The 25386-nt window shown below is 43.5% G+C and overlaps 3 protein-coding genes and 1 non-coding gene across 4 annotated transcripts in view; 2 read left to right on the plus strand and 2 right to left on the minus strand.

Annotated features, from left to right (window-relative positions):
* The first annotated feature begins 208 nt into the window (after window positions 1–208).
* On the plus strand, window positions 209–1206 carry LOC132912469 (zinc finger protein 593 homolog). Its single transcript, XM_060969906.1, has 3 exons — window positions 209–570; window positions 668–768; window positions 959–1206. Exons 1-3 carry the CDS (start codon window positions 481–483, stop codon window positions 1191–1193), a joined length of 426 nt encoding a protein of 141 aa, XP_060825889.1. The 5' UTR covers window positions 209–480; the 3' UTR covers window positions 1194–1206.
* Window positions 1207–1298: 92 nt separating this feature from the next.
* On the plus strand, window positions 1299–2878 carry LOC132912360 (serine--tRNA synthetase-like protein Slimp). The gene has a single exon (XM_060969760.1). The coding sequence runs from the start codon at window positions 1299–1301 to the stop codon at window positions 2748–2750; it is 1452 nt and encodes a 483-aa protein (XP_060825743.1). The 3' UTR covers window positions 2751–2878.
* Window positions 2879–3401: 523 nt separating this feature from the next.
* The window catches only part of LOC132916054 (dynein axonemal heavy chain 1-like), a 54709-nt gene continuing 32724 nt past the window's right edge, over window positions 3402–25386 (minus strand). Inside the window, exons 22-56 of the mRNA XM_060975798.1 lie at window positions 24547–24786; window positions 24077–24155; window positions 23802–23991; window positions 22695–22857; window positions 22215–22614; window positions 21848–22010; window positions 21579–21739; window positions 20333–20548; window positions 19835–20059; window positions 19551–19713; window positions 18948–19117; window positions 18234–18442; window positions 17417–17519; window positions 17138–17266; window positions 16520–16640; window positions 14165–14295; window positions 13886–13991; window positions 13584–13738; window positions 13028–13213; window positions 11340–11730; window positions 10923–11194; window positions 10509–10819; window positions 10197–10422; window positions 9756–9951; window positions 9446–9639; window positions 8773–8927; window positions 7881–8247; window positions 6609–6788; window positions 6244–6495; window positions 6014–6166; window positions 5385–5653; window positions 4892–5118; window positions 4608–4789; window positions 4347–4470; window positions 3402–4041 (exon numbers count right to left, since the gene is read on the minus strand). Of these exons, the coding sequence (XP_060831781.1) occupies window positions 3827–4041; window positions 4347–4470; window positions 4608–4789; window positions 4892–5118; window positions 5385–5653; window positions 6014–6166; window positions 6244–6495; window positions 6609–6788; window positions 7881–8247; window positions 8773–8927; window positions 9446–9639; window positions 9756–9951; window positions 10197–10422; window positions 10509–10819; window positions 10923–11194; window positions 11340–11730; window positions 13028–13213; window positions 13584–13738; window positions 13886–13991; window positions 14165–14295; window positions 16520–16640; window positions 17138–17266; window positions 17417–17519; window positions 18234–18442; window positions 18948–19117; window positions 19551–19713; window positions 19835–20059; window positions 20333–20548; window positions 21579–21739; window positions 21848–22010; window positions 22215–22614; window positions 22695–22857; window positions 23802–23991; window positions 24077–24155; window positions 24547–24786 (7024 nt within the window). The 3' untranslated portion in view covers window positions 3402–3826. The remainder of the gene's footprint in view (window positions 4042–4346; window positions 4471–4607; window positions 4790–4891; window positions 5119–5384; window positions 5654–6013; window positions 6167–6243; window positions 6496–6608; window positions 6789–7880; window positions 8248–8772; window positions 8928–9445; window positions 9640–9755; window positions 9952–10196; window positions 10423–10508; window positions 10820–10922; window positions 11195–11339; window positions 11731–13027; window positions 13214–13583; window positions 13739–13885; window positions 13992–14164; window positions 14296–16519; window positions 16641–17137; window positions 17267–17416; window positions 17520–18233; window positions 18443–18947; window positions 19118–19550; window positions 19714–19834; window positions 20060–20332; window positions 20549–21578; window positions 21740–21847; window positions 22011–22214; window positions 22615–22694; window positions 22858–23801; window positions 23992–24076; window positions 24156–24546; window positions 24787–25386) is intronic.
* On the minus strand, window positions 12256–12374 carry LOC132916146 (5S ribosomal RNA). The gene has a single exon (XR_009660029.1). It is a non-coding gene; the product is annotated as a 5S ribosomal RNA (ribosomal RNA).

The raw sequence follows: 25386 nt of genomic DNA on the forward strand, positions 1-25386 counted from the left end.
TGACGTTTGACCAATAGCAACGCTAAAAAGTCTCCAGCAGTAGCGAAACTACTATATATTCTATTATATACATAAACAATTTGTACACATTGTTTTTATACACTCCATACATTGGCAAATGTTTAAAACGAATGTGTAAACGTTTGTGTAAAATTAAAGATTTTATAAGATTAACGCTCATTTCGATGAGAACGAACCGTAAATCAAACTTTTACCACACACTTTACCTTATTTCGTTGCATTTTTTCAAACAGGTTATGAATTGACACCAAATTGTTACAACTGCGTGAATCATTGAATTTGACGTATTACTATTATTTATCGTTTATCTTAATAAATCCAGGATAGAATACATTCGTTCGGACATAGCAATTTGCACACATTTATGGAAACCTTGTTTATTGTATTACCGTTTTGTAGGTGTGAACGTGATAGACAGCGGGATTTAATTTCATCGTGTAAGTTAATCTTTCATTGGGAATGACTTATAAACGTAAAAAATATCACAGGGGGGACACACATTTAAAGAAAGGTTGGCGAACTAAAAGAAGAACGAAAGATTTGGACGAGGTATAATTAATTTTAAAAATCTAACCTAACCTTTATGATATACCACGTGAGTGCATGTGTACGAACGGCAATTGTTACACGATATTCTTTATTTTAGATCGATGAAGATTTGAATGATAAAAATGTAGAGAGGCTATTAAATCAGAAAGTAGACTTGGATAAACCTGGAGCAGGTCAATACTACTGTATTCATTGCGCGTGAGTATATAACGTAACGTGATATATCATTTTAAGCAATATAACCTTTCGATGCATGTACACTGTTATTTTGTAACCTTTGCGCGTATGTATGTATGCATTATCTTTACATTTAGATAGTTAGTTTGTACGTCTCTACTTTTGTATTACGAACGTTAAAATGTACTAAAGAATTCATTTTCTTCTGTAGGAGATACTTTATAAATGATATCGCTTTAAACGATCATTTTACAACAAAAGTTCATAAACGAAGACTGAAAGCTCTTGAGCTGGAACCGTATTCCATCGAGGAATCGGAAAGAGCAGCTGGCAAAGGAAGTTATATCGCTCCACAAAAGAGGAAAATTGAGACGATAAGTCGTGACAGTTGCAAAATGGACGTCGAGTCGAACATTCCGCCAAAAATAGCAAAAGTGGATGCATAGAAATTAACTTTTTTTATAAACGAAATTTGTTTTCGAGAAACTTATACAAGCGTATAAAGATCATAGAAGTTATTGGAAAGTCGTAAAAGTTTATAAACGGTTACAATGGCAAATCACGTAGCGCATTTCATAGAGAAATGTATGGTTCGTAAACGCGTAACGCGCAATACTTTGAAATTTGTCGACGTGCTGTGGATTTCTAAAAGACGATATACTTCCGCATTATTTATTACAAACGTTAAGGGCAAAGAATATTATTCATTTTTACAGCCGTATATAGATTTTGATAAAAGATTAACAGATATAGAAAAGTTACAGCAAAATTTAACAGCGAGAAAATTAAATTTGAACGCCAAGGAAGTTAAAAGTATGTGGGACTTTTACAATTCAGTGAATACGACGAAATCTAAATTAGAACAGAGAAGCCAAGAGATATCGAAGAAACTAGTTCCTTTGTTTGGAAAACAAGAAAGTTTAACCGCGGAGGAACAAGCGGAACTTACAAAATTAAAATTGCAAATCTCAGCAGTAAAGCACGACTTGAGAATGATCAAGGATGCTTTGGAGAACGTAAAGGAAAGTATTTTGCATAAAATGTTTGAATTACCAAACGAATTAGATGGAAAGACACCGGTCCAGGGTCCTATCGTATTAAAACGCGTTAATTCTTTAAACGAACGTCCACACCCGGATAAGAGGAATCACATCGAAATTGGAAGACATCTTGGTTTGTTGGAGTATAGAAATCCAATGCAATACTATTTATGTAACGACGCAGCCCTTTTTGAACTTGGTATATTGAGTTACGCTGGACAAATACTTGGCGCGAATAATATGATCAGAGTAGCGGGCGCAGATTTTAGTCGTAGCTTGATAATAGACGGCTCTGGTTTGAATCACGAAGATCCTGCGGATGCTTTTATAATAGACAATTATAACGAAGTGGATAAAGATTCGCCGAATCGTATGCACCTTGTTGGAGGTGCAAGTTTATTTTCATTTTTGGCAATGCATGCAAAGCAGTTGATAGATCCGCGTCATTTTCCAATAGCATATTTTTCCACCGGCAGGCAATACACCCCTTTTCGAACAGGTTCTACCCCAATCGGTTTGTTCACTGTCTGTCAAGCTTCAGCCGCGCTTGCATTCATATTGGTCAAGGATGGGAAAAGCAAAGAGTATCATGCGCAATTTGAAAGATTGTTAAACACTGTATGCAAGTTGTACGATAACGTGTGCGATCATTATCAAATTGTGCTGAGGTCATCTTCGGAATTGCGCCCTTGGGAATCAATGCGCGTATCATTCGAACTCTGGTCTCCCTTCTCGAGACAATACATCGAAGTTGGTCATATATCCGTGTACGGTGAATATCTTAGTAAAAGATTGCAGATTATGTATCGATCGGTGAACGAGGTATTCTTCCCTTCCGTGATATCTGGCACCGTGTTGTCGGTACCACGGCTTCTAGGATGTTTATTGGAACAAAATCCGGATAAATTTGTTATTCCGCAGAAAATCTTAGAACACATGCCCGCAGATAATACTTGCCTCTAAATTTAGGAAACGTATTTCTAAATACTTGTAAGTGTCTTACACCATGACTTCTGCATACTTTTTGATGCTTGTCGTTTCTAAGCATATTTTGTTTATATTTATATTGTTATATTGTATCGTATATATTATACTATATATATGTATATATATATATATATATTTCTTTCTCCTTTTTGTCGAAATAAATATATTTGTGAACGTGAATAGATAAGAAATAAATTTTGATTTAATCAACACCTAAGAAAGTAAATACCGTGTAAATAATCGTATAGTTGTTTGCTTTATCTGGTTGTTTATTTTTACAGTTACGTACAAATGCTCGAAACATCGTACATTTATACGTGTTGGAGGCAGCATTCAAAAGTCGAAATGCTTTTGTCTTTCGCCTGGAAAATTTTATGCCAATCTGTATGTTGGGTCGCGTAAACGTTATTTCCGTCGAAAACTCGGAAGATCGATATATAACATGGTTTTAGAATTTGGAGAATTACCGGTACGAATAAGAAAAATTGTGTATTACACCTTGTGCGCAACGCATCAAAGATTTTGGGCAAAATCCATTTCTCATGGCTTACCAAATTTCTTGAGTCGATCGATGCATGCTTTGATGCCGATGGCGCCAGGTAACGTAACGCATTCTTGAAATTGCGCATAAAAGATTGATGAAATTTTCTTAACAATTTTATAATACGATTACGTATATTACTATTTTATCGTTAAGAAATGAAAAACTAATTAGCACTTATTTTGTCGCAGCATTTCTATCGACGGTTGCGATCATTAAATGGGCTAACGAGGAATATAGAAGATCGAAAAGGAAGGATCGAAAATTATACGAAAGAGATACGTAAAACGATTAGAACGGATCGATAACGATCGTTGCACTCGTTGCCCGATCTCGTTAATAATAATAATAATAATAATACCGTTGTTCTGTCGTTTTATCGTAATTTTATACCAAGTATTTTGTTTTACTCGCACAAACAATAATACGAATAATATGGTTAAATAAACGTAATGGTAGAGCAATTACATGGAGATTACAAGCGAAACAAAGGACGTTAAAATAGATATCGTTAGTAATCCAACGCGCAAATCAGAGCTACGCCTCTCTTGATCCAATGAGCTTGCGGTTTTTGGCTAGGAATTTCCATCGGTAATACAAAATTTGTCGAATGACCGGTAGTGCTCAATGTTCCTGCTCGGTTGATAGTTTTGTACACGGGACAAACGTAGATTCCTTCAGGTTGCTTGTGATCTACTTCTGGCAAAAGTAGAATCGGAAGCATGTCTGCGAAAAGATATTCATGAAGTCACTTAGAAAGAGTTGTTGTTATTACAAAGAGCAGAGAGCAGAGAGTTTTAGCAGAGGTTATAGCATACAATTTAGTAAAAAATGGACGTAGATGATAAAATTCTACTGTAATTATCGATAGCAGTTGTAAAATAGTAAACGGTAAATAGGTATATTTGTAATAGCACAACAGATGGAATATGTATATCGAAAGCATATTGAAAAAATTGATCGAATACGCTGAAGCTATCGAAAAGAATATAAACGTTTTGTAATGTTTGTTCGAGTATCGTTATATTTACTAGTATATAGTTCCTTAGGTAAAGATTCGTTTAAGTAGTTTCCATCCCATCGACATCCTTCGAGAAACAGGCCATAAATAACACAACCATTTGGCGGTCTGTGCTCTGGTATCGATTTTAATACCTACAACGTTAAAAGTAATTCGACGTTCGAATCTTTATCTTCGTAGTATATCGTAGTTTGCGTAAAATTCTCGTTTCGCATTGGCGATTGAACAAGAATAACATCGTATGAAATTCATCGTTCGATCGATTCGCTACCTGGAAACTGAAATCAATCGCGTCGATGGATACGACGTATTTGCGTGCGAAATTTTGCAAAGTGCCTGTTAAAAATGCTTGAGGAAAGTAGAAACCGGAAATCCAAAAGGCCGCTGGTATCCCTCTGTTTTCCCAAGATCTTAAAAATTGGATTCGTTCTTTCAAATCCAGGAACCAAGCACCTGCGTTTCCGTCGAACTCGATTATTTAAAGAAAAATTGGAACGTCTGTTCGGACGAGAAATCGAACGATCAGATTTAGATAAGCGACAGTGAAAGCGTTACCGAGAGGTTTTAACGAAGGATAACCCTTATCTTGCCAAACTTGTGGAATTCTGTTAGTGTACAGGCTGTTGGACACAATTTCCAAGTGTTCGGACATGACGACCAATCCCTTTAAAGCTTTCAACAGATCCACCAGCGTTGTTTTTACCACATCCAGCAAACCGTTATAGCGTATAGCTTCTTGAAGCAGTACAGTGTTAAAGGACTCTTCGTACGATACCGGATACCTGAGATATATTTCTGTTATCGTGTGTTCGTTTCGCATAAATAAACGAAAGACGAGTAGCGAGGCGTAAAGCCCCGAAGCATCGCGTCGCACGCCGCGTACGTTCGAAACGTAGGGAATCTCGGTTATCCGGACGTAAGAAAGAAAGAAAATAAAAGGACGAAGAAGGCGACAACAAACAGCGATTCGTGGTCGTTTATATAGACAGAGAAGCAGAGACGCTCTATCTGTCTATGCACGTAAAAGCGTAATATCTCGATGAAATACTTTTGCTGCATAACGGCCAAATCGAAGGTTCGTGGTATCGTCGACAGCATATCTTGGGCTAATCGATTGGTCACCTCTTCGACGCTCGCAGCCGCGGCTCCGACTTGTCGTGGCTGAAGCGCGAGTAACGTGTTCAGACAGGCGTAGGTTTCCGCTTGCGCGAAGCTAATATCCGCGTTTGGATGCATTCCGAACATCGATGGGTGGTCGTTGAGGGGGAAGGTTTTTACGTACTCGATGTAATCGTGAAACGTGGCCGTGTCTGGTAGCTGGAACGCGCGAAAGAACGACGAATGGAGAAAGATATTTCGTTGTTCGCGATTTGTCATAGAAATGCAAGCGGATCTTAAATCAAATTACGGTTATATTCCGGTAAATAACGGATAACGTCTCTGTCGTACCGCTACCACCTCGATACCGTTCCCGACACCTTTCCTACATCTTTTATTCCGCAAATTATCAAAGATTTATCTCGCAACGTTTCGAAAAATATTACGACCAACAACGGCTCTTACGTTCTTTAACGATTTTAATTTTTTTTTAACCTTGGACCTTAAGGGTATCGATATCGGATGGATAATCGTTAGTTTCGTGGCGTCATAAAATTACGCTGTGACAACGATACACACTTGAACGTAACGCCCTTCTTCGTCGAATCGATACGACGACGATAGAATCTCTTGTCTGTAAAAATCTCGCAGGATGGTCAGCACGCATCGACGATCCCAGTCGTCCGTTATTCGGCCGCCATAATTGATGTGCCCAGCTGTGTATATCAGCACCTGTTCGAACGACGCGAAACAACGAGAAATCAAGCGGCGCAACTACGCATATTAACATAATATAATCAAGCTTTTACCTTAAACGGAACGGTATCGTATTCCAAGAGAAACATGTGCAACTGCGATATGCAGATCCTTAAATCACCGTCGGTGAACTCGTACGGTATGTTGAATCCTAAGGAACCGAACTTTCTTCGTTCCAGTAGTACCGAGTGAAACAGACACAAGGAAAATACCAACCATTTGAAGTGGCGAACTCTCGCGTGGGCAGAGTCGATAAACGTTTGCATCTCCGTCACTTGCGTCAAGTACACGCGGAACATGTTTGCCTGAATCGCGAGTTTAGCAGTTTTTCAAAACAATAAACGAATTTTAAGCAGATCGAAGAATATATTCCTCGAAGAGAACGAGAAAAAGGAAGAAATACTACGATTCTGTTTACCTTTATTCCCCGGGGTGGTTCGACCGTCATTTTGCTGCTGTTCTGAAGAATGCTGACGGGAAAGTCTGGCGAGGGTGCGGAGGTTAGCCATAAGCGAAAATCACGATGGTTTTTCGCCCGTGATAGACGTTCGACCAGCGAGTCTAACTCCGGCATCCAACTCGGGGCTAAATGACAATTCTGCAAAAACGTATCGCCGATCTTTCGAACGTTTCTTTCATCGTGTCGTTAATTATTTGATCCGTGCGCGTGAAAAAGATTCTATACGCTGGTTTCCACGCTTTCCAACTGTCTGCAACAACGAAGAGAGGAAGAAGCGACTACCGCGGAGATTTCATCTCTTTCTCCCGTTACGCGTAATTCTCCTCTTCTCTGTCGCGATCGAGCGAAAATTATCTTTCGTTTACCGATTCTCGATGGTAAATTTCTGGGAAAAATTAAGATTACGGCTATTTAACGAATATCCCGCACCTCCGACTCGAAAAATATCTCCACGATATTTTCGTTTCGTTACGTTGATCGAAACGCGTCTCTCCGCGTCTTTATCTCGTTATCGACCAACGATAGATTCGCTTCCTCCTCTTTCTCACCTATGTATAAGTACATCCCGAAGATAAACAGGCTATCATCCATCCCCCTTTTCTCTACCCCTGTCTGTTATCGTTCTCCAAGGGTGTCGTCCTGTTTCCTTAAACAGCGATATATTCGTTCGATCGGCGATATTTCTCGGTATAACTTTTTCCAACTTTAAAATTTCGACTTTTTAAAATTTCAAACGAACGCTCCATCTTAGTTTCTCTCCGCCCAATATTTATCTCGTATTACGCGTTTCTGACGTACGAATTACGCGATTCAATTGTTTCGAACGTTTGTTTCATCGATTTACGTAACACGATACACGCGGATAAACATTATTAAACGAACGTAAATTACGATAATACGAGCAATTTAATCGCTACACCTGCTTGAAATTTATTATTATATCGCTTCAACGGGAACAACTTATTTCCTATTTACGTTATACGCGAATTACAGGATATATAGAATTTTCGACTTTAGAAAACGAACGCGATATAGCGTATTTTCGGACGAAAACTCGTACTTTTTTGAAACCTACGCGTTAGAACGATTCGTTCGCCTGATCTTGCTCGTAGAACAACCTATGAATTTACAGATTAATAGGCAACTTTCGTTCTCGCGAACGATCTTTCTTTCTGGGGAAAAAGAAAAAAAAAAAAAGGAGAGAAAGATAAAGAAAAAAAAAAGTCATACCTGAAAGAAGCACCAGTAACCTTGCTCCGCCGATAACTTCAACATCGCTTCGGCTCTGGGACCTTGTCCCTGTCCAAGCGAGATAGCGTGCAATTTTGTGCTCATCTTTAACTTGTCTGCGAATTTGTAGAGTTCCGCGGCGGGATCCGTGCCGGTGGACAAAACGAAGACGATGGGCGTAGTTGGCGAAGATTCGTGGTAAATGGCGGACAGTTCGGTAGTTTGAGGCTCGACAAATTCGTGGCCTAAATATTTGGCCAAGTACAGTTGCATCGCGTTGGTCACCTTGTCGGGACGAAGACACTTGAGCAGCAACATCTTCTGAAAGTCGTCCAGCTTGGATCCCCATGGTTCTGGATACGCGGCCCTACACGGGAAACCGATCAAACCGATACTTGGAAATTCGCGGTTCAGCAAATTCACGTTCTCTAAAATGTACACGTATATTTTCATACACGTGATATTCGTGGGTGTCGAGCGAAGATCGATCGTCGTTCGTTTCAGTCGTTCGTCATCGTCCTTTTTTCTTCCCTTTCCCCTGCATTTGCTTTTCTCCCATAACTCACGCCAGTCGTCATAATCCTACGTCTCCTCCGTTTCAAATTATCTTCGATTCAGCCATAATAACTTTCTCCATTTCCATATGATCAACAAGTGAGATATTATTCGAAACTGTCAAACGTTTATCCTATCAATTTTCTTTTAAAATAGCTATTAATCGATAGGATTGAGAACAAAATTCTCCGATGTTTCCTTTGATCGTAAACCGAAATACGGTTAGACTCGTCGCGAACGACGCGAATAGGTAACCCTTTTGGCTTTCGTTCCTATCTCCCGATAAACTGGTAAATCTGAAAACTGGTCTGGTAAATAGAGAGAGAGAGTTACTCACAGATGCGCCTCCTGAGCGTCGAACACCGTTTTGAATCGAGTCACCGACTGTTCGAAGAATTCGACGAACGTGTGAAAGCTCGGCAGATTCTCGAGCGCCTGAATCTCCTTCCAGCAACGCGGTGTAATCCATTCCGGCGCCGGGTTTTCACCTTCCTACGAGAAAAGAAATTTTCTAGTATAAAATAGAATATGCCGAGCTTATTTCGCATACGTCGTTGCTAGCGACGGTGATTTTACCAGCATCCACGATACACGGATATTCGGATTGAACGGTGATACCGAATCCGAAAATCAGAGAACGAGAACCAAGAAGAAATTTAGCCAGCGTGCCAAGTAGTTTTTCCCTACGCGTTATCCATCCTTTCGTAAGTTTATAGATTTCAAGGCACGAACCACGGGCTTTTCACAAGCTAGTCGAATACGTACTCGTATATGGGTCTCGGCTTTCACTGCCACGGATAAAACGTCTACGTTCGATATGGTTATCGGATGGAATAAAAGAAAGGTACGATCGCGTATGAAATAAAATTGAAACGGCTGATCGTGAAAAAGGAGCGAGTCCTTTGGATATATCGAGGAAATAACAATTTTAAGAACGTTGGGAAACGTTTCGAGGCAGCAACAAATTTTAAATAGACCGATTCGAGCGACGAAAGAATCGCGTTTCTTACTTGCATCGGTTCGGCTCCCGACAAAAGATGCCTCCATTCGATCGCGTCGATCGAATTGTCGTTCATACGAATCCTAGCGCAAACGAGGAACGCGAAATGAAGCTTGTGTTTTTCAAACAGACTGCGGCACACGTTCGAGAACAGCGACAACATGAATTTCCGATTGATATTTGCCACTCGTACTTGGATATCACCTGAAAATTACCATCGGTCGCTCTTTCTATCAGGTTTTTCAAATTCGAATATCGTTAGCGGTCTGCGTTTATTCGTCGATCATCGATCATCGTATTTATCGGAATCTTTCACTAACCGCTCTTTTCCGTCGCCAGTATGCTATTGTTGAATATGTCGACGAACCATTCGAGCGAGTACTGATACATGGTGTCGATGAATTGCAGATCGGAGAGACAAAAGAAGAGGATACGGGCACGAACCGCGACTGGTATATACAGCGATCTGGTCGTGTCGATGTCTACCTGGGTGATCTCCGCTTCTTTCATCTTCACCTACGCGCGTTACTCCTATTACCGTTTATCGTTTATCGATATCCCTCCTCTCCACCCGCTTCCAACCGTAAGAGGCAAAGTTTCGGAGAAACGCTTGGTACAAGCTGTTCTCCGTTTCGTATCGTTTCCGCGTGGTTTTCTAGCAACGTGGTAGGAAGAACGGGATGGAGGGAAGCCGTGTTACCGGGTTTATTAAAAGGCCGATCGACTCGGCGATATTTGCAAGGTTTAAGGTCGAGGCGAACCTTGATCTGCTCGCTTTTAACTTTGGACGCCTCCAACGTGAGAATAAGATCCATGTCGTCGACGGCGGAACCCTCGGACACCGACAATCGATACAGGATCCTGTCTTCTATCTGCTGTAGCTCTTTTCTCATTTCGGCGTTCGATTCGATCAGAACGTTTCTCGCTTGCTCGAGGTCCGGCCGTTCTTGGATGGCGACCAACGACAGCATCTGATCCTCCAAACCTCTTTTACAGTCGATATTTTTCCATTTAATGCTCGCTATTCCCTACGAAGGATCGCGTTGTTCGCGAAAAGATTCGGTGCGGCTTACGTGGCGGTGAGCGCAAAGTTGACCAGCAGTATTTTCACGCATACTTCCGGCGTGTAACGCGGGCTCGAGAGTCTGGTGGTGAGAAAGAGCCGGAAATCCGGATTGTAGGGAACGATATTCTCGCCAACTTTGACGCACCATTGACCGCCATGCTCGAACAACGATCTCAAGAGAATCGGATCTAATCCCGCCTCCAGCTCCTGGCCGACGTTCTCCACCAGGCAGGCTCTTCCAAATCGCACGCAGGACTCGACCACGCGAAGCAGCTCTTTGTCCTTCATTCTTGCCACCGATATGCCGTTGCCCTTGTACTACTCGTCCGATAAGGCGTAGTCGCTTTAATTTATCGTCTGCTATGCTCGATACGACGACACAACGATACGATAAATACGATATCGTCTGCTCGTTGCTCACCATCGAACGTATCCATTTATTAGCTTGCGCTTGGGGGTCGATAAACAGCGGCCAGCGATTCGAGTGCATCGCCAGCACGGCGTTTTCCACGGATAGCGTATCCCTGGGCAATCCCTCGATTTGCCACCTTCTTATCTCCACTTGATCGCCCAAAGTGGATACGGGGTCGCTGCCCGGCGTGTGCGGAACCCCTTCGCCGAGAACCTCTTTCCACGACGATAACAGCGTCTGTCGATACGCGTCCGTAAAAGGTGTCAAATAGGCTATCGCACCTGTAATTACGATCGAGAACGTTGAAGCGAGCTTCGCGAACGAATTTCTCGTTTTCCAAAAAAGGGGCAAACCTTCTCTCGGCTTGCGAGCAAACGCACGAAAGAGAAAGAAGAAAAGGGAAAGAGGAGAAAGAAACGTTCGTACCGGAAGCTAGAAGGATATCGCCTACGGCGTTTTTCAACGACGTATTAAGTTCAAGCACCGTGGTGGTCCAACGTATCTGTTCCCCGGCGAGACCGTCGATCAACCTGACAGCTCTTCCCATCCTATCTTCGCAAAGCTGCTTTTCCCGCTCCAGTTCCGCTTTCCTCTCCTCTTCTTCTCGTAGAAGCTTTCGTAGTTGTTCCACACCTTCCTCCACTTCCCTCAGTCTTTGTATCGCCATATTCAGCGCCTCCTCCGTCTCCACGAGAGCCACCTCGGCTTTCGCCAATGCTTCCATCTTTGGTTTTACTTTCAGATTTACGAAATAGTAGTTGTACATTGCATGCACCCACAGGCACAGCGAGTGACACGCCTTCGATACGTATTCGATCTGAAACAGCACGATCTCGCTTTGCTCGCTGTTATAGGAGCACCTCTTATTTATCTGCCGACCGTGTTACTCGGTTCTCGCTTCTATACCGTATCGCCGTATAAATTACTACTTGCTCTACTCGTCTCCGACTCTGAAACACGCGAGAAAACTATTCTCTATAGTTCTCACGAACCGAACAATTTCAAATTATAGACGTCGTGTAACGCGGACGTGACGTTGATTTTCCTTTTTTTTTTCTTTTTTTTTTTTTTTTTTTTTCGTGGAGGAAATCCGCACGGACACCCGCCGCCTCTAGGGGTAAGAGGGGCGTGGTAGCGTCGGACTCCAACCGACTAAAACCTCCACGATGACCGTCCCTACTGCGACACACCGCCCCCCCCCCCGCACACAATATTCCGTCCGTATTACGGTCTCGCCCTCTCCCAGGGGCCGTCCGGATCCCCAACCGGACTGCTAGGTGCCTTCCGGGTGCAAAAAGGGAGCTCTTCTCCTGTTGGCTAAGTGTTAAAAAAAGTAAAAAAAAGCCAACACCACACGGAGTTCCCAAGCGGTCACCCATCTAAGTACTACCCGTGCCCAGCGCTGCTTGACTTTCGTGATCGGACGAGAACGAGTAATTTCAACGCGGTATGGGCGTTGACTGAACGTTAGTTTTCCTATCGGACATTTAACCGTGCCGCTGGCGCTCGCCAAGGCCGAATCAACATTGGCGAAGCGAAACCTTTTGAAAACTAGCCGCCACTTTGATGCTCTTTAGAACTTCGCGGAGCAAAGAGACTCGAATTCAGCGGCTCGGATCTCGGTCGGTAGTTTCTCTACGAAAGGAAACGTCGAAGCCAACGTCGATTCAAATCAACGTGCAAATCGACGATCCGTATCGAATCGTTAGAGCGGCATGCTCGCCGATGGCTTTTCGCGCTCCTAATTTAAATCCTACTTTTTTGCCTTTGCTTTTCTATTTCCATTTTTCTATCTCCGTTCCTATAGATACTATATCCCACGTAGTTGATACGCTGAAAGTACATAACGTATATAGCTACGCGGATAGCCCGGAAACACTCGCGTTTCAAGCGACTACGGCGCGTGCAAAGGAAGGAGATGCGTGTAACGCAAGGCCTAGCGGTTTCGAGTGACAACGAGTTACGAGTATACTACGGAAGAGAAATTCGTTTTACATTTTAGAGAAAACGCTGGCAATGTGGGCAACTCGATTGAAAAATCATCTGTCCTACGTAAGTATCGTAGTATCGCGCGAAACGCTACTTTTAAACCTTACGCCTTATACAAATTATACCTTGGATGGTTGAAAATTTGGATTTTCGATGTAGGGCTTTAGCTTATTTATTATTTCTTCGGTTAGATTTTCTTTATCGTAGTTCTCCATGGTGTATAAAAAGTGGCCTGGATCCGAGAGCATCAAGCTGCCAGGCGTCCAGTAATCCAGTTTCGTTTCTGCCCCGAATTTTCCACCCACCGGCACCTAACATTTATTAAACCAACGCTACAAACTGTTTTGTTAAATATTCGGTAACCGGAAATCGCAAGAAATTTCCGACCACCGCAGTCGCAGGCGGACAGCGTTGGTAAATTTGAGACAAAGATAAGAGAGACAGGAATCCTGTTTTTGGTTTTCTTCCGTTTCTAGTACTCCGATAACGTTTATCTGCTTCGTGACGTTTCAGGTATATCGTCAAGTTGGCGTCGCGATATTCAAACTCTGGCGCAACTGCGAGTAATAGACACGCGAGCTACGACCGAGACAAAAGTGTTCCGAGTCCGCCTACGTGTACGTATACGAGCTGACTTTTCTCTCGCTTCGAATTTCCTGGAACGCGCAAACACCTACGAACCTTGATCGGTTTCACGTTGTTTATAATACAGATGGCTTCGATGACGAGAAGCACGCCGACCGGAGGCCTTTTCATCGCCTTCACCTCGGTGATGTCGTTTCTGTTCAGGGCCTTCAAGCTCTTCTCGGCGGCGATCAACATCGGCCGTGCTTCACCTGAGGCGAGTATCGATCGAATCGGTTCGTGATCCAGCACGAGTACCGGTACGTTGCACGCGGTTGCAGATGCTTTTTTTATCGAGCAAAACAACGCGCGCGCAACGATCGCGCGACGCGAACGATATTTTAGAAAAAGCGACTCACTCAAATCAGCTTCCGCTTCGTCTCTGATCGCCTGATTCTCCACCTTCATCTTTGCCGCTATCGCCTCTTGCTCTTTCGCCCGCGCTCGCGTCTTCTCTGCCTCCATCTATAACGGACAATCGAATCTTTCGCACGCATATCCAAAGAACAACCGTCCTATCGTTTATTCGTTACCCCTTGTTTTTCATATCGTTAACGGATCGATTTTCAAATTTTTCAAGCAAAATTCGAAACTCCGTTCACTCGAAATCGATAACTTCTAACTTTAACGATACTAACGGTGTCGACCGTGATCTTTTCGATCATTCTGGCCGTCGCTCTCGCCGCTTCTTCCAACTTTGGTTTCATCTCCGCCAGTAATTGCTGCATATGTTTTACTTCCGTTTCTGCGTTCGCTAGTTTCTCCAGACCTGCGCAAAACGATTAGCCAGCTACTCGTAACGAAATATCTCCGCTTGGAAAGAAACGATTACGAACGTCGACGTAGTATGGTTAGCCTGGCAATATATATCGATCGCGTTTTCAACGTTAACTCGAATCGTCGTCTCTTTGAAATTTCTTGGAAATTATCCGATCGTGCTTCCGTCGTTTTTACGTTATTGACGGAAAAATCGCCAAATATTCGCGCGTCACGACCAACCTATTACGTAATTTCGAACGAGTGGAACACGCTCGTCCGCGAGATCACGGCTCCGATGCAAGACCGATCGATCGTATTACGCACAGATAGAAATACTAATTAAATCGGCCAACGATTCGCTGAGAAATTCATTCGGAAGACGATTGGATCGAAAGCGAGCGCAACGTCGAACTCGACAGAGAAAAGAAGAAATATCGACGCGTCGAACGGAAAACCACGTGGAATATGTAAATAAAACTGTCGTTCGTTAATCGCGTTGGTAACTGGCGAGGCAGCGACCAATTATTTAGCGATCGATTTCATTTTACCCACGGTGCTTCGCGACAACTCCAACTAAATAACGTTTATCGCCGATCTGTTCGTCCAACTGTATTCGACAAAGCGAGCTTGGCGATGTAATTTCATCGTTTGCCGTAAACGACGACGATTTACGAAACAAGCGGCGACATTGTAAGGCAACGCGTTGTTAACGCGACAGGACGAGCAACGAATACCTCGTCGTCGAATAAAATCCTACCTACGACGAACATCGACGTCATTGTTCCATCAAAGTCATTGATCTTTGAAAAATTACGAAAAAGCAAAATGTATAGCTTTGAGAGAACTATGGCAGTTTCGTTGAAATACAGAAATAAGATAGAATACAACGAGTAGAATGTAAACGGATAGGCTTGAAGTTGCGAAGATAACGAAACGTCTTATTTTAAGATTCGATCGCTGGGTGGAGATATTTGAAACTTACGACGGCGATAAACCGAATCGAACGTTAAAAATTAAGAGAACGATCGTCTTCGATGAGGAGCCGGAGCAGGAGGATTTTCGCTCGGCGAAAATGTTTCACTCTTGGCGAATGACTTTTAAGGCTTGTTATCGTTGGTCCCGCGGCCGATATTTATGGCTCGCCCGTAGTAGAAATCGATAACTCCAAGTTGCCACGTATAACGAGCTTTCGTCAGACGGGTTTCGTTTAATTCATCACCTCCAAAATTACAGCCACGGGTCTTTTACCTTTGACCCTTTGCGGAAGCTACGCTTTCATCCTTCTTCCACGTTTTCGTTCCGTCCTTATTTTCCCGTTAATAATTAAGCGCAAAGATATTTTCGTAATACCGCTGTTTTATCCTTCGGAGAATCAGGGATTCGAGACCATAATTTTCAATCGAGAGTCGCACGTTTAAAAATACGAAACTCGGCGCAACTTTAACCTCGACGACTTTAATCGGCCTTTTCGCGAATCAATGAAAGAAAGTCTTCTTCCCTTAAAGAAAAACGCATCCGAAAAATCCTTCGTCTCGGACGGTTAACGTTGGTTTCAAGCGCGAACGTTGGCGTAGCTACAATTTCAATCGAGAAATTATAAAAGAGAAAATGTCTTCTTTCGTATCGTCCGATGTAATTTTCAACGGAGGAGTATTCGTTTAAAGTTTAAAAGACAAACAGCCTGGCCGTTTGATTTAAACGGGTAAGCAGAGGCGTCGCATCGAGAAAGCGATCCACACTTTGAAAACCCTTCTGCGTATTAGAAATTCTGCCAACGTCTGTTCGTACCAAGTAACGTAAAAAGCGATTCCAAGTAGGTAACTTAAAGTGGAAGATTCTTGAAATTTCGGTGTCGCGTTCGCTTTTTTCACAGCAAATCGATCGCCGTATTATTATGGAAGGAAGGTAGTTTTGGCGGTGCTCGCGTGAATAATCCTCTACAAAAGGTACAAGGTGATCGGCAAAGTTAAGTGGCTTTCGATCATACATATACCTACGCCTACGTATGTTACTACGTATAATAGAGGATGTAACGTTGATAATTTTATATCGATAATTCGATACGATTCGTTAGCCTGGGTCTACTAAAATGTCCTTTGACCTTTTAGTAAATAGTAAGAGTAAAAGAAAGAAAGAAAAAACAAAAAAAAAGAAAGAGAGAAAGGAAAAAGGAGAAAGAGATTCCAAGAGACGAGTTGAAAAACGAAAGAAGGTTGGATATTTTTGATACGAACCAGTAGCGAGACGATTTGCCGCCGTTTGTATCTCCGTTTTCTTCTTAGTCAGGAGATCACCGTAGCCGGATAATAGTTCCAGATACGACGTGGGCGTAACGTAATTATACCGGTTCAGTTCCTGCGCGATACGATATTTTTCTTTTCAGTTGTCGGATAATAGGAGCGAACGAAGCACGGTTCGTAGGTTTTTCGCTACGTTATTCCGTCAACGACTAATCGGGTCGGTCTCGTCGACTCGGTCGCGCCGTGTTTCCCAGTTTTATGAAACGACAACTTACCCCTGATACGCCTTGTTTCGTTCGAAAGATTTACGAATTAAACGTTCGAAGCTTTTACATTTACGTTTCGTATACGGAGCGAGTCGAGCGAACGGCGCGCGCAACACGTACAAAGAAACGTTTGTTTGTGGAAAGGCGCGTTTCGCCGATACTCTCTTCTTCGAAGTAACTTTCGATTCAGCCGTGCTTCCAACTTGTATTTTCGCGTCGCGTAAATTAACGTCGGAACTTTGAATATCCTTGCGGAGTATAATTTCGCGCAAGTTCACGAGCAGCCGGTAACCCAAACGGTTTTCGTAGTTTTCCCCTCTGTTTGATCTTTCCTACTCCGACTTACCTTGAGAAACAGATCGCTCGCATCGATCACGCTCGAATGCATATACTGGCACATTCTTACGATCGACTTCAACGCGTCTTCGGTAATAGATTCGTCTTGTATCTCGGAGAGGAATCGCATAGCGACGCTCTGAAAGACGAACGCGAGCAAATATAAATCGTTGATCGAAGCGAAAAAAAAAAAAAAGAAAAAAAAAAGAAAAAAAAGACTGAAAAGTCTCGTGGTGGGAAATAATCGGATTAGTAGTCGCAGCGAATCGGGTACGATCACGATACGAACCTGAAGCGCGGCTTCCGGCCACGGACAAAACCAATCGATCGTGCAGCAGTTCACCAAAGCTGGAAACTGTCTGATACGCGCGCGAAACGTCTCACCGATCGGGCTGAAAGTTCGAAAGGCCGTTGAAATTTGTATTCTTCGATCGACGAATCGGAATGTACTAAAGTCAGTGGGAAAAGAAATTGGCAAACGAATTTATCGTACAACGACGCACGCAGAGTTCTAACGGCGAATCTTTGCAAACCGAAATAAAGCGAAAGCGGAAATTTAGAGGATCTAGGGACAGGAAGGGAAGAATAAATATTTCGATGGTAAAACGTTTTACGTAACGCACGGAAATAGCAGCGTAAACGCGATTTAAGACGAATCCTCGTGACAGCGACGATTCGAGAGAAAAAGGTGAGCGGAGAATGTGTACGTCACCACGGATGAGATCGTTTGTCAATTTCGAGGAAACGATCGACGAACGAAGCGTTTCGTTTCGCGTTACGAATCGTCCTTTCTCCGGCTTGATTTACGTGTCGGATCGTAAGACCGCGATAAATCAGCGAAAGTTGCGAAACGTGAAATTCCAGCCCCGAATATCGACTCGTTTCGTTTGCCGTTCGTATCGACCACGAGGTCTAACCCGGCCGTACATATACACCGGTACGTAGAGAGAAACGGTATTCCAACTCGTAGAAAATTCTATAGAATCGTTCGAAAATTTCGTGGGAAATCTATATTCCGTTTCACGTAAAAGCTGGAATACCGATTTTCAGTTAGATTCGTAACGATCGGTTTCGTTGGAAGGAAAAAGAAGAAAGGAAAGCTCTACCTCATAGTAACGACGACGTGTAGATTGTTACGCACTGTCTTCACGTAAACGGAAAACAGGTTACTTCTATTGATCTGTAGGCCAGCTTCCTGCACGTGGCCACGCATCGAATGAAAGATCTTTTCCATTTCATCCGCCTTGTAGATATTTGGTACGTCACCGTTGTTTAGCACGCTGTTCAAATCCTCTAGCATCGAATCGTCTTTTATCTGAACGACAGAGCCAACGAATCTTTTCTCTTTTCTTTGTCCTTATCGTCGTACATAGCATAGGACGCGAATCGCCGTCGATACCGTCTTAACTCGACGTCTTAAAAACTAAACTCGAAGACAAATTTCGCCTGCTAACGACGACTTTCACAGGGTCGAAACAGGCGAACGATTACCATCGATAATACGTTGCCAAGCTTTTACCTTCTTTTCAAACACGAGTACTATTTAACGAACTGAACGAATTCGGTTTTACCTATGGAAACGGACAACGGTCGGTCGCGAGGGAAGCTGGTCGATTCGAACGGATAACAAATAGAAAATCGACGAATAGAAAGTAAAAAGCAACGACTATCGCGATAACACGAAGGATGCGCGTATTACATCTTTATTATACGAACTTCAATTATATTCGATAATATTGAAAACTGACAAAGCGAAATTCTCGTAGCGACAGATCGAATGAAATAGATATTTTATAGATACGAGATCTCGTAATCTCTACCTGTGTGTCGGAAAATAAGAAGACGATACATTGGTTCTGTACACCGGCCTTCATCATTGAATTTTTAATATCGTCGCGCCAATCGCTCGACGTGTAAGCGCTGCTCAGCTCTATTTGAAAACAAGCGTAATCCTGCATGTTCGAGGCTAGTCTCGTTAAGCTCTGTCGTCCTAAATAAGGATAACGATGCTACACGTTAACGAAATATCGCGATAACACGAGGAAGCGTTCCTCGTCGATCGAGGATTTTTACCAAAATTAAGCTATCAAAAAAATCCAAAGAACTCTGGTAAAAAGTTATGTATAAAAAGCAAGACTATATGGTAAAGCGTCGCGCAAGCTTCTTCGAGCCAACCAAGTTTCTCGATATTTCATCGATCGTTCTAAAGAGTTTCCTCTTCGACAGCTGTCGTTTAACGCCTTTAACGACCGTACGCACAGCTGTCGTTACGATCTCTACACGATCTCTGCGTTCGCGCGATCCGCGCGCGAATCGAAAGATTAGAAAATTGGGGAAATTGAAAGAAACGGAAGAAATAAAAATATAGAAAAATTTGACGAGCAACGCTGGCAAACTCTGTGAACGATCGTGCGAAACGTCACCCGATCCTCCCATTCCCAAAAGTAGAGCGTTTCCTCGAGGCTGTCGTAGGATTCGATTAATCCTGCAGATATGATCCATAGCGTCTTGGAACAGCACCAGCTTCATGGGTGTCGTTGTCGTAGCATTGTAATCTTCCAAGAATTCCTCCAATACGCGTTCCATCTACGAGCAATATCGGTAACTCGTAACGCGTTCAAATTATCATATATCGACGCGAACGATCGAGAAAACGAGAAGAAAAAAACGACTATTCGGACGACTTATAATACGTATAAACACTTGCCTTCTTCCGATCGGTTATTTCGTCGTACTGTTTGCTGGTCCCAACAAAGTCACCGAAAAATAACGTTACATCGCCGACAATTTCACCGGGATCGCACCGAAACTCTCTGCTCATCGTATCTCGTAAGAGGTCGTCGAACCATTTTCGGTCTTGCTCGTTCACCAAACGATCGCTGAACACTCGTACGTTCTCGTGGTACCAGAGTAACAGTAATTTTTCTCGACGCTGGATAACATCGTTTGTTTCACTCGATCGTTATTAACCTATATTAGCTTTTATCGGAATTATCGCATCGACGAGCATATTATTAACGCCGTTACGTTTGACGGATACGTTACGAGCGGTTACAGCCGTCTCTGTCGTTAACGTTCGTTTGGTAACGTTGATACAAACAAACACGCACGATATAACCGTATTTTCTCCGTTGCAATAATCTGTTAAATTTATAAACGGTGTGAAAACAATAAAAGGAAAGATACTCGTCGAGGCTTTACCAACCTCTATTTTTGCCGGATTCATCATGAGCATTCCTTGGAACACTTTGCCGAGATCGCGAACGTTATAGGTATAATGAGACTTGTGAGGCGTCGGCAGCAACTGCTTGCATATAACGGTATATAAATCCAACGTCGAGTTCACAAAAGCGTCCAACATGTGTGCAAAGTGCGGCGTCACGGACAGCCAGGCATTCAGAATCGTTCCAAAGATGTGTCTCTAGCGTAAAAACGTGGACGATCGTATTTTTTTTCGTTAATTCGTGTCCGCTTGTTCTTTACACTTTTGAAAATTCGTTACTCGAACCAGGACCTCGGCTTAGGCTTAAAAACTCTCGTGGCGAATAAGGAGCGACGCTTCGAATTTAAAAGCTCTTCTTTTAAAGACTCGTACATACATGGTGTCGCGTTTGGACGTTAATTCGCTCGCTCGTCGTTTCTCGTTACCTCCGTCTTGCAGCAGCTACGCCTTTGGCCAGAAACGCCGCACGGAGATTTTCCACATTTTTATCGAGAACAGTTGCATACCCGACACGAATAAGTACACTCCCCGAATGGAAGGTAACGCGTGCCCGTGTCGACCTTGCCCGATCTAACCAATTTAAAACGTACGCCAGGGGAAGAAACAGATTCGAACGGGGGCTGACGGTTATGGCCACTCGTTACTAGCGAAATCGGTGATCAAGATAAATTATGGCAGGCAGCGGCACGACTTACGACGACTAATTGCAGCGAGCACGAGGGAGAGGACAAATAGAGGCAGGCACCGGCGATACTTTGTCTCTTTCACGAGCTACGATTATTCCTCGTGGGCGTGGATCGACGACTCGATGGAATAAAACCGGATAAACGTCGAGGAAAATGAACGCGACTCGGCTGTGGTGGAAGTTACCCATGGAAGTCAGTCGTCGTCGTTTAAGGGGTTTCACGCACCTAGCACTTGGGGTGACTGTATCGAAAAATCGATTTTACGGTCGCTTTTGTTCCAACATAGGTTTGGAACGGTCGAAGAACGCCAGGAAAATTCCTATTTCCGATAGAATCTTCGTTCGTCCGATTAATCGGAATCCCGCTAATCGAAAGCGTAACACGTCGAGACGTTGAAACTTTCAACGCCAAGCGCTAGGCAACATTAATCGTTCTCCGTCTGGTCTGGTTTCTTAATTACTTCCGGCTGTCTATGCGACGGTCACACTGTGATCGTCGCGCCTCGCTCGTTAACCGGCTGAAAAGCGTCGTTTAAGTATTACCTTAGCGTCGTCTTCCATTTCCGGGAATGCGATGAAATGAAAGTGTCGCAACAGTCTGTCGGTTATTGGATTTCTACCGCCACCAGGCGGTCCCATCGCACCGACGAAATTGACATCCTCTATCCGGCTGAACGAACCGATCTCCTTCCGGTCGTACCATCCTGAAATATTTTCATCGCTGCGGTTGGTATTCGCGCGAGAACAGAACGTGGCAAAAGTCTCTCACTCGGTTCGTGGAAACAGAGTAAGTTACGTTTCGAACGAATTACCTCGAAAGTCCATGAATTGTCGGAGCAATTCGATAGGAGGCTGAGCACCGTACGTGTCGAGAGCAGGCATGTTCAAATCGTCGATGAAGAAGATTTGCTGTCGAAGCAACGGTGGCCCGTACACGTCTTTACGCCTTTTCGTCAATTTCTCGTCGATCAAATCCTTTTTGGATCGCAACGACGAAAATAATCTTTAGCTTCGCATTTGGAATATCGAATAAAAAGAACCCCGCTATTCCCCGATTTAACGAATCTCTGAAATTTTTCTTCCTCGTACTCCATCGATGTCCTTTATATCCCTTATATCCCTTATATTCCTTATATCCCTTATATTTCTTATATCTCTAAGACACGGCCTATCCCATACCTGAGTCTGATTCGCGCTAGTTCTGGCAGAGAACGTGATAAAGTCGCAAATAAACTTTTTCGGCATGTTCCTTGAAAGTTTCGCCGTTACGGTCAGAGTCTTTCCGCTTCCGGTTGGCCCGACACACAGAGGGTTCGAGTCGTTGATCAACAGATAGCCGATCAGAGTGGCGCTTCTTACGCTGTCCATCGTCGGTATCTCCATGTCTGTTGTTACGATCGTAACGATATAATTACACACGGAGCAGGTATCTTTATTTTTCACTACGTTTCGCTGTTTACCGGCAAACTTCATCTCTGGCGTGATGTTGATCGCAGCCACGTCGTCCAACCATTTGTACCACCTTGGTGCGACTGGATCTTGGCCGTCGATCGGATCGGTAAAGCCTCCGTCGTGCAATCTACGGCGGAGAATTGCCATTGTAACGGAAAAAACGAGGAGAAAAGGGCGGAGAACGTTCGGTTCGATAACGATGCACACCTGTAATCGAACACCAAACCATCGTCGGGAAACGGCAAAGGATGTCGATTGTCCCTTTGCACTTTTCTCGTCCACTCGTCGAATATCAGACGACTGTTGTAGTCGCTGGTCGCTCCGAGACTCCAAACTGCAGCGAAAGCTGCCCACGGTGACAGCAGACCGGCTGCAACGATGCTATGTTGTCATCTCCAAAGTCGTGACTGGCTTTCACGCGACAAACCCGATAAACCCGATAAACCCGACAAACCTGATAAACGCGATCCGGTTATTGCAAAGTTAATCTACTTTCACCGTTACACGCTGGTAATTATGCTCCCTCGTCGTAATTTATCTTTTTTAGCCACGAGAGGTTCCAAGGTTACCGATTTCGTAACGCTCGTACGCTTAATCCTACGCCGGCCAACTTCCCTATTGTTCGCTATAAAGATTTATCAAGCTTATCGCGTGCTTTCTCACGGAATATCTAACAGATCGCGCAGAAATTCCAGAAATAAAAATATCTCGTCCCGCTACTTTCCACAAAATCGAACGAAATCGGACGCGTAACGCTAGCAAATGACGTCGCCCGATACCGATCGTTGTATTATCGATAGTCACGACGAGCCAAAATTTCCACGATAATCTAAAACGGTTATATCGACAAACGTAATAGGAAAAGTCCTATATACGCGATAGAACAAACTTTTCCCGACGGCTAAACGTTTAAACGGAAGCTTGCCGATATTAGATTGATATCGCTGATTTCAGCGAAGGTTTCGTACGTACGGAAGGCGGAAGCGTTTCTTCGGCTTGCTCGCTCGAAACTTCGATTGCGAGCGATCGGGTTTCTCGTTAGTAACGTCGTAGCGTGTAGCGGTAGACGCAACGTACGTAGAATGCGTTATATGGCAGATAGCAGTAGTAGAGTCTACGAATAGAGACGCGTCGTAGATAGTGGCAAACTAACGACCACCCTACGGTTCTACGCTCCTCTAGCATCGCGATGTCCACGATTTTACGATCTTTTACGATTAAACGCTAGAAACAACCAAAGTTGGAGAAAAGACGAAAAGACGGTTTAAAGTATTTGAAGGGAATTCTTACGGATAAGCTGTTGGAAATTGGCACTCGGCGGAGGTTTCCCGTCTCGACCAGCCATCGGACCAATCCGAAAGTTCATCAAGTTTACGTAGGACTGTACCATCCCGGAATCGACGGTGTTTACGATTTCTCGTAGTTCGTTACGTAGAAGTTTCAGCCCGGGAAATAAAAACTGCCTGGTCAATTCGGCTATTTCGTCCACGTATTCCGACATATTCTGTAATTACGCAGTTACGTGCTAGCTACAACGTACGCAAGTTTCGATCGGTCGTTGGAACTTTGCCCGTTCGTAGAACGCTTACTTTCGGCAATCGTCTCAACCAGCAATTAACGAGGGGATCGAGACCTAAACCTTCTGGTTCCAGATACACCATGCCGCATCTGATCATCAGGGTAAAGGTTAAAATCGTCGAATTATCATCGCTACAGAACTAACCAGCCAATGCTTTTTCTTTTACGCATCGGTTTCTTTCTTTCGATCTCGAGCGACGCTCGACGCGAATCGAACGACGATCGAGGCTCGTCCACGTTCGGATTATTCGGAAATAACGTAAAAGCAATCGGAAGTGGTATACTTACGTACTAATACGTAAGTTTATTTCGCGTATCGCGTATTCGTCTATTGGTATAGCTAAGGGTTTAGAGGCGCGTAATTTCGCTTCTCGTTGTTTATCGCGTTAACGATGGAAAACAATCGTTGGTCAGAGTTGCGATTTACATCGGTTATTCGATTCTATCGACGATCCATCGATGAATTATTTTGCAAATTAACCTTGAAACCGTAGCCGGCGAAGCGACCCTCAGGTCAGCTACTTCGAACATCATCGTCATCGTAGGCAGGATCTTCATTATTTCACCGGAGGTTAGACAAAGTTTCTTATTGTCGTCTAACACGGTATTCATGTTCTCGATCCACAGCGCATCGACAGGTCCGTCGAAAACGTACCAACGTTTGTTCGAATCGTCCGCGGCTATTCCAGCTCTGAGCAACGTCGAGAAAATTCCATCGGTCCTAAGAAAATGCATTTTCTTTCGGTTCTCTCGATTGTAAGCGCGACTTTCGGTAGCGGTAACAACTTTTATGGCATGAAAATTCGAACGTAAAGCGTGACGCGCACGGAAAGAAGAGTTTGTTCGCATTGCGACGCAATTTCCGCGCAAGAGAATTTTTCCTCCGATATTTTCGCCTGTTTGTTCGAGCTCGAACGACCTCGCGGTGCACGGCAATCTCCATTGTTTGTTTAAAACAAAAAAAACAAAAAAAATCGTGTCGCGCGATCCCCGTACTCGCCGAATATATATCCGATACGTTCTCTGAAATCGCGTTTTCATGGAAGAGAAATACCATACGTTCCACGACAAACGCGGTAGCGCGAAATTAATTCTTTCGATAAATTTCACATTTTTACGATTTGAAATTGCCTGTAAACTAGTTGCACGATCAGTTTTACACTTCGCGAAACAGCTTTGGCATTCGAAAAACACGAGCGACTGTAGAAAGGTTTGTCCACTTAAGTAAAAGTAAAGTTTGTCGTATAAGCAAACGTTTGATACGATAGAGCGTCGAAACAATCGATAATACGAAAAGGTTAATAATATTTATAGAGGATAT

The sequence above is a fragment of the Bombus pascuorum genome, chromosome 1 (genome assembly GCF_905332965.1).
Source record: "Bombus pascuorum chromosome 1, iyBomPasc1.1, whole genome shotgun sequence".
NCBI lineage: Eukaryota > Metazoa > Arthropoda > Insecta > Hymenoptera > Apidae > Bombus > Bombus pascuorum.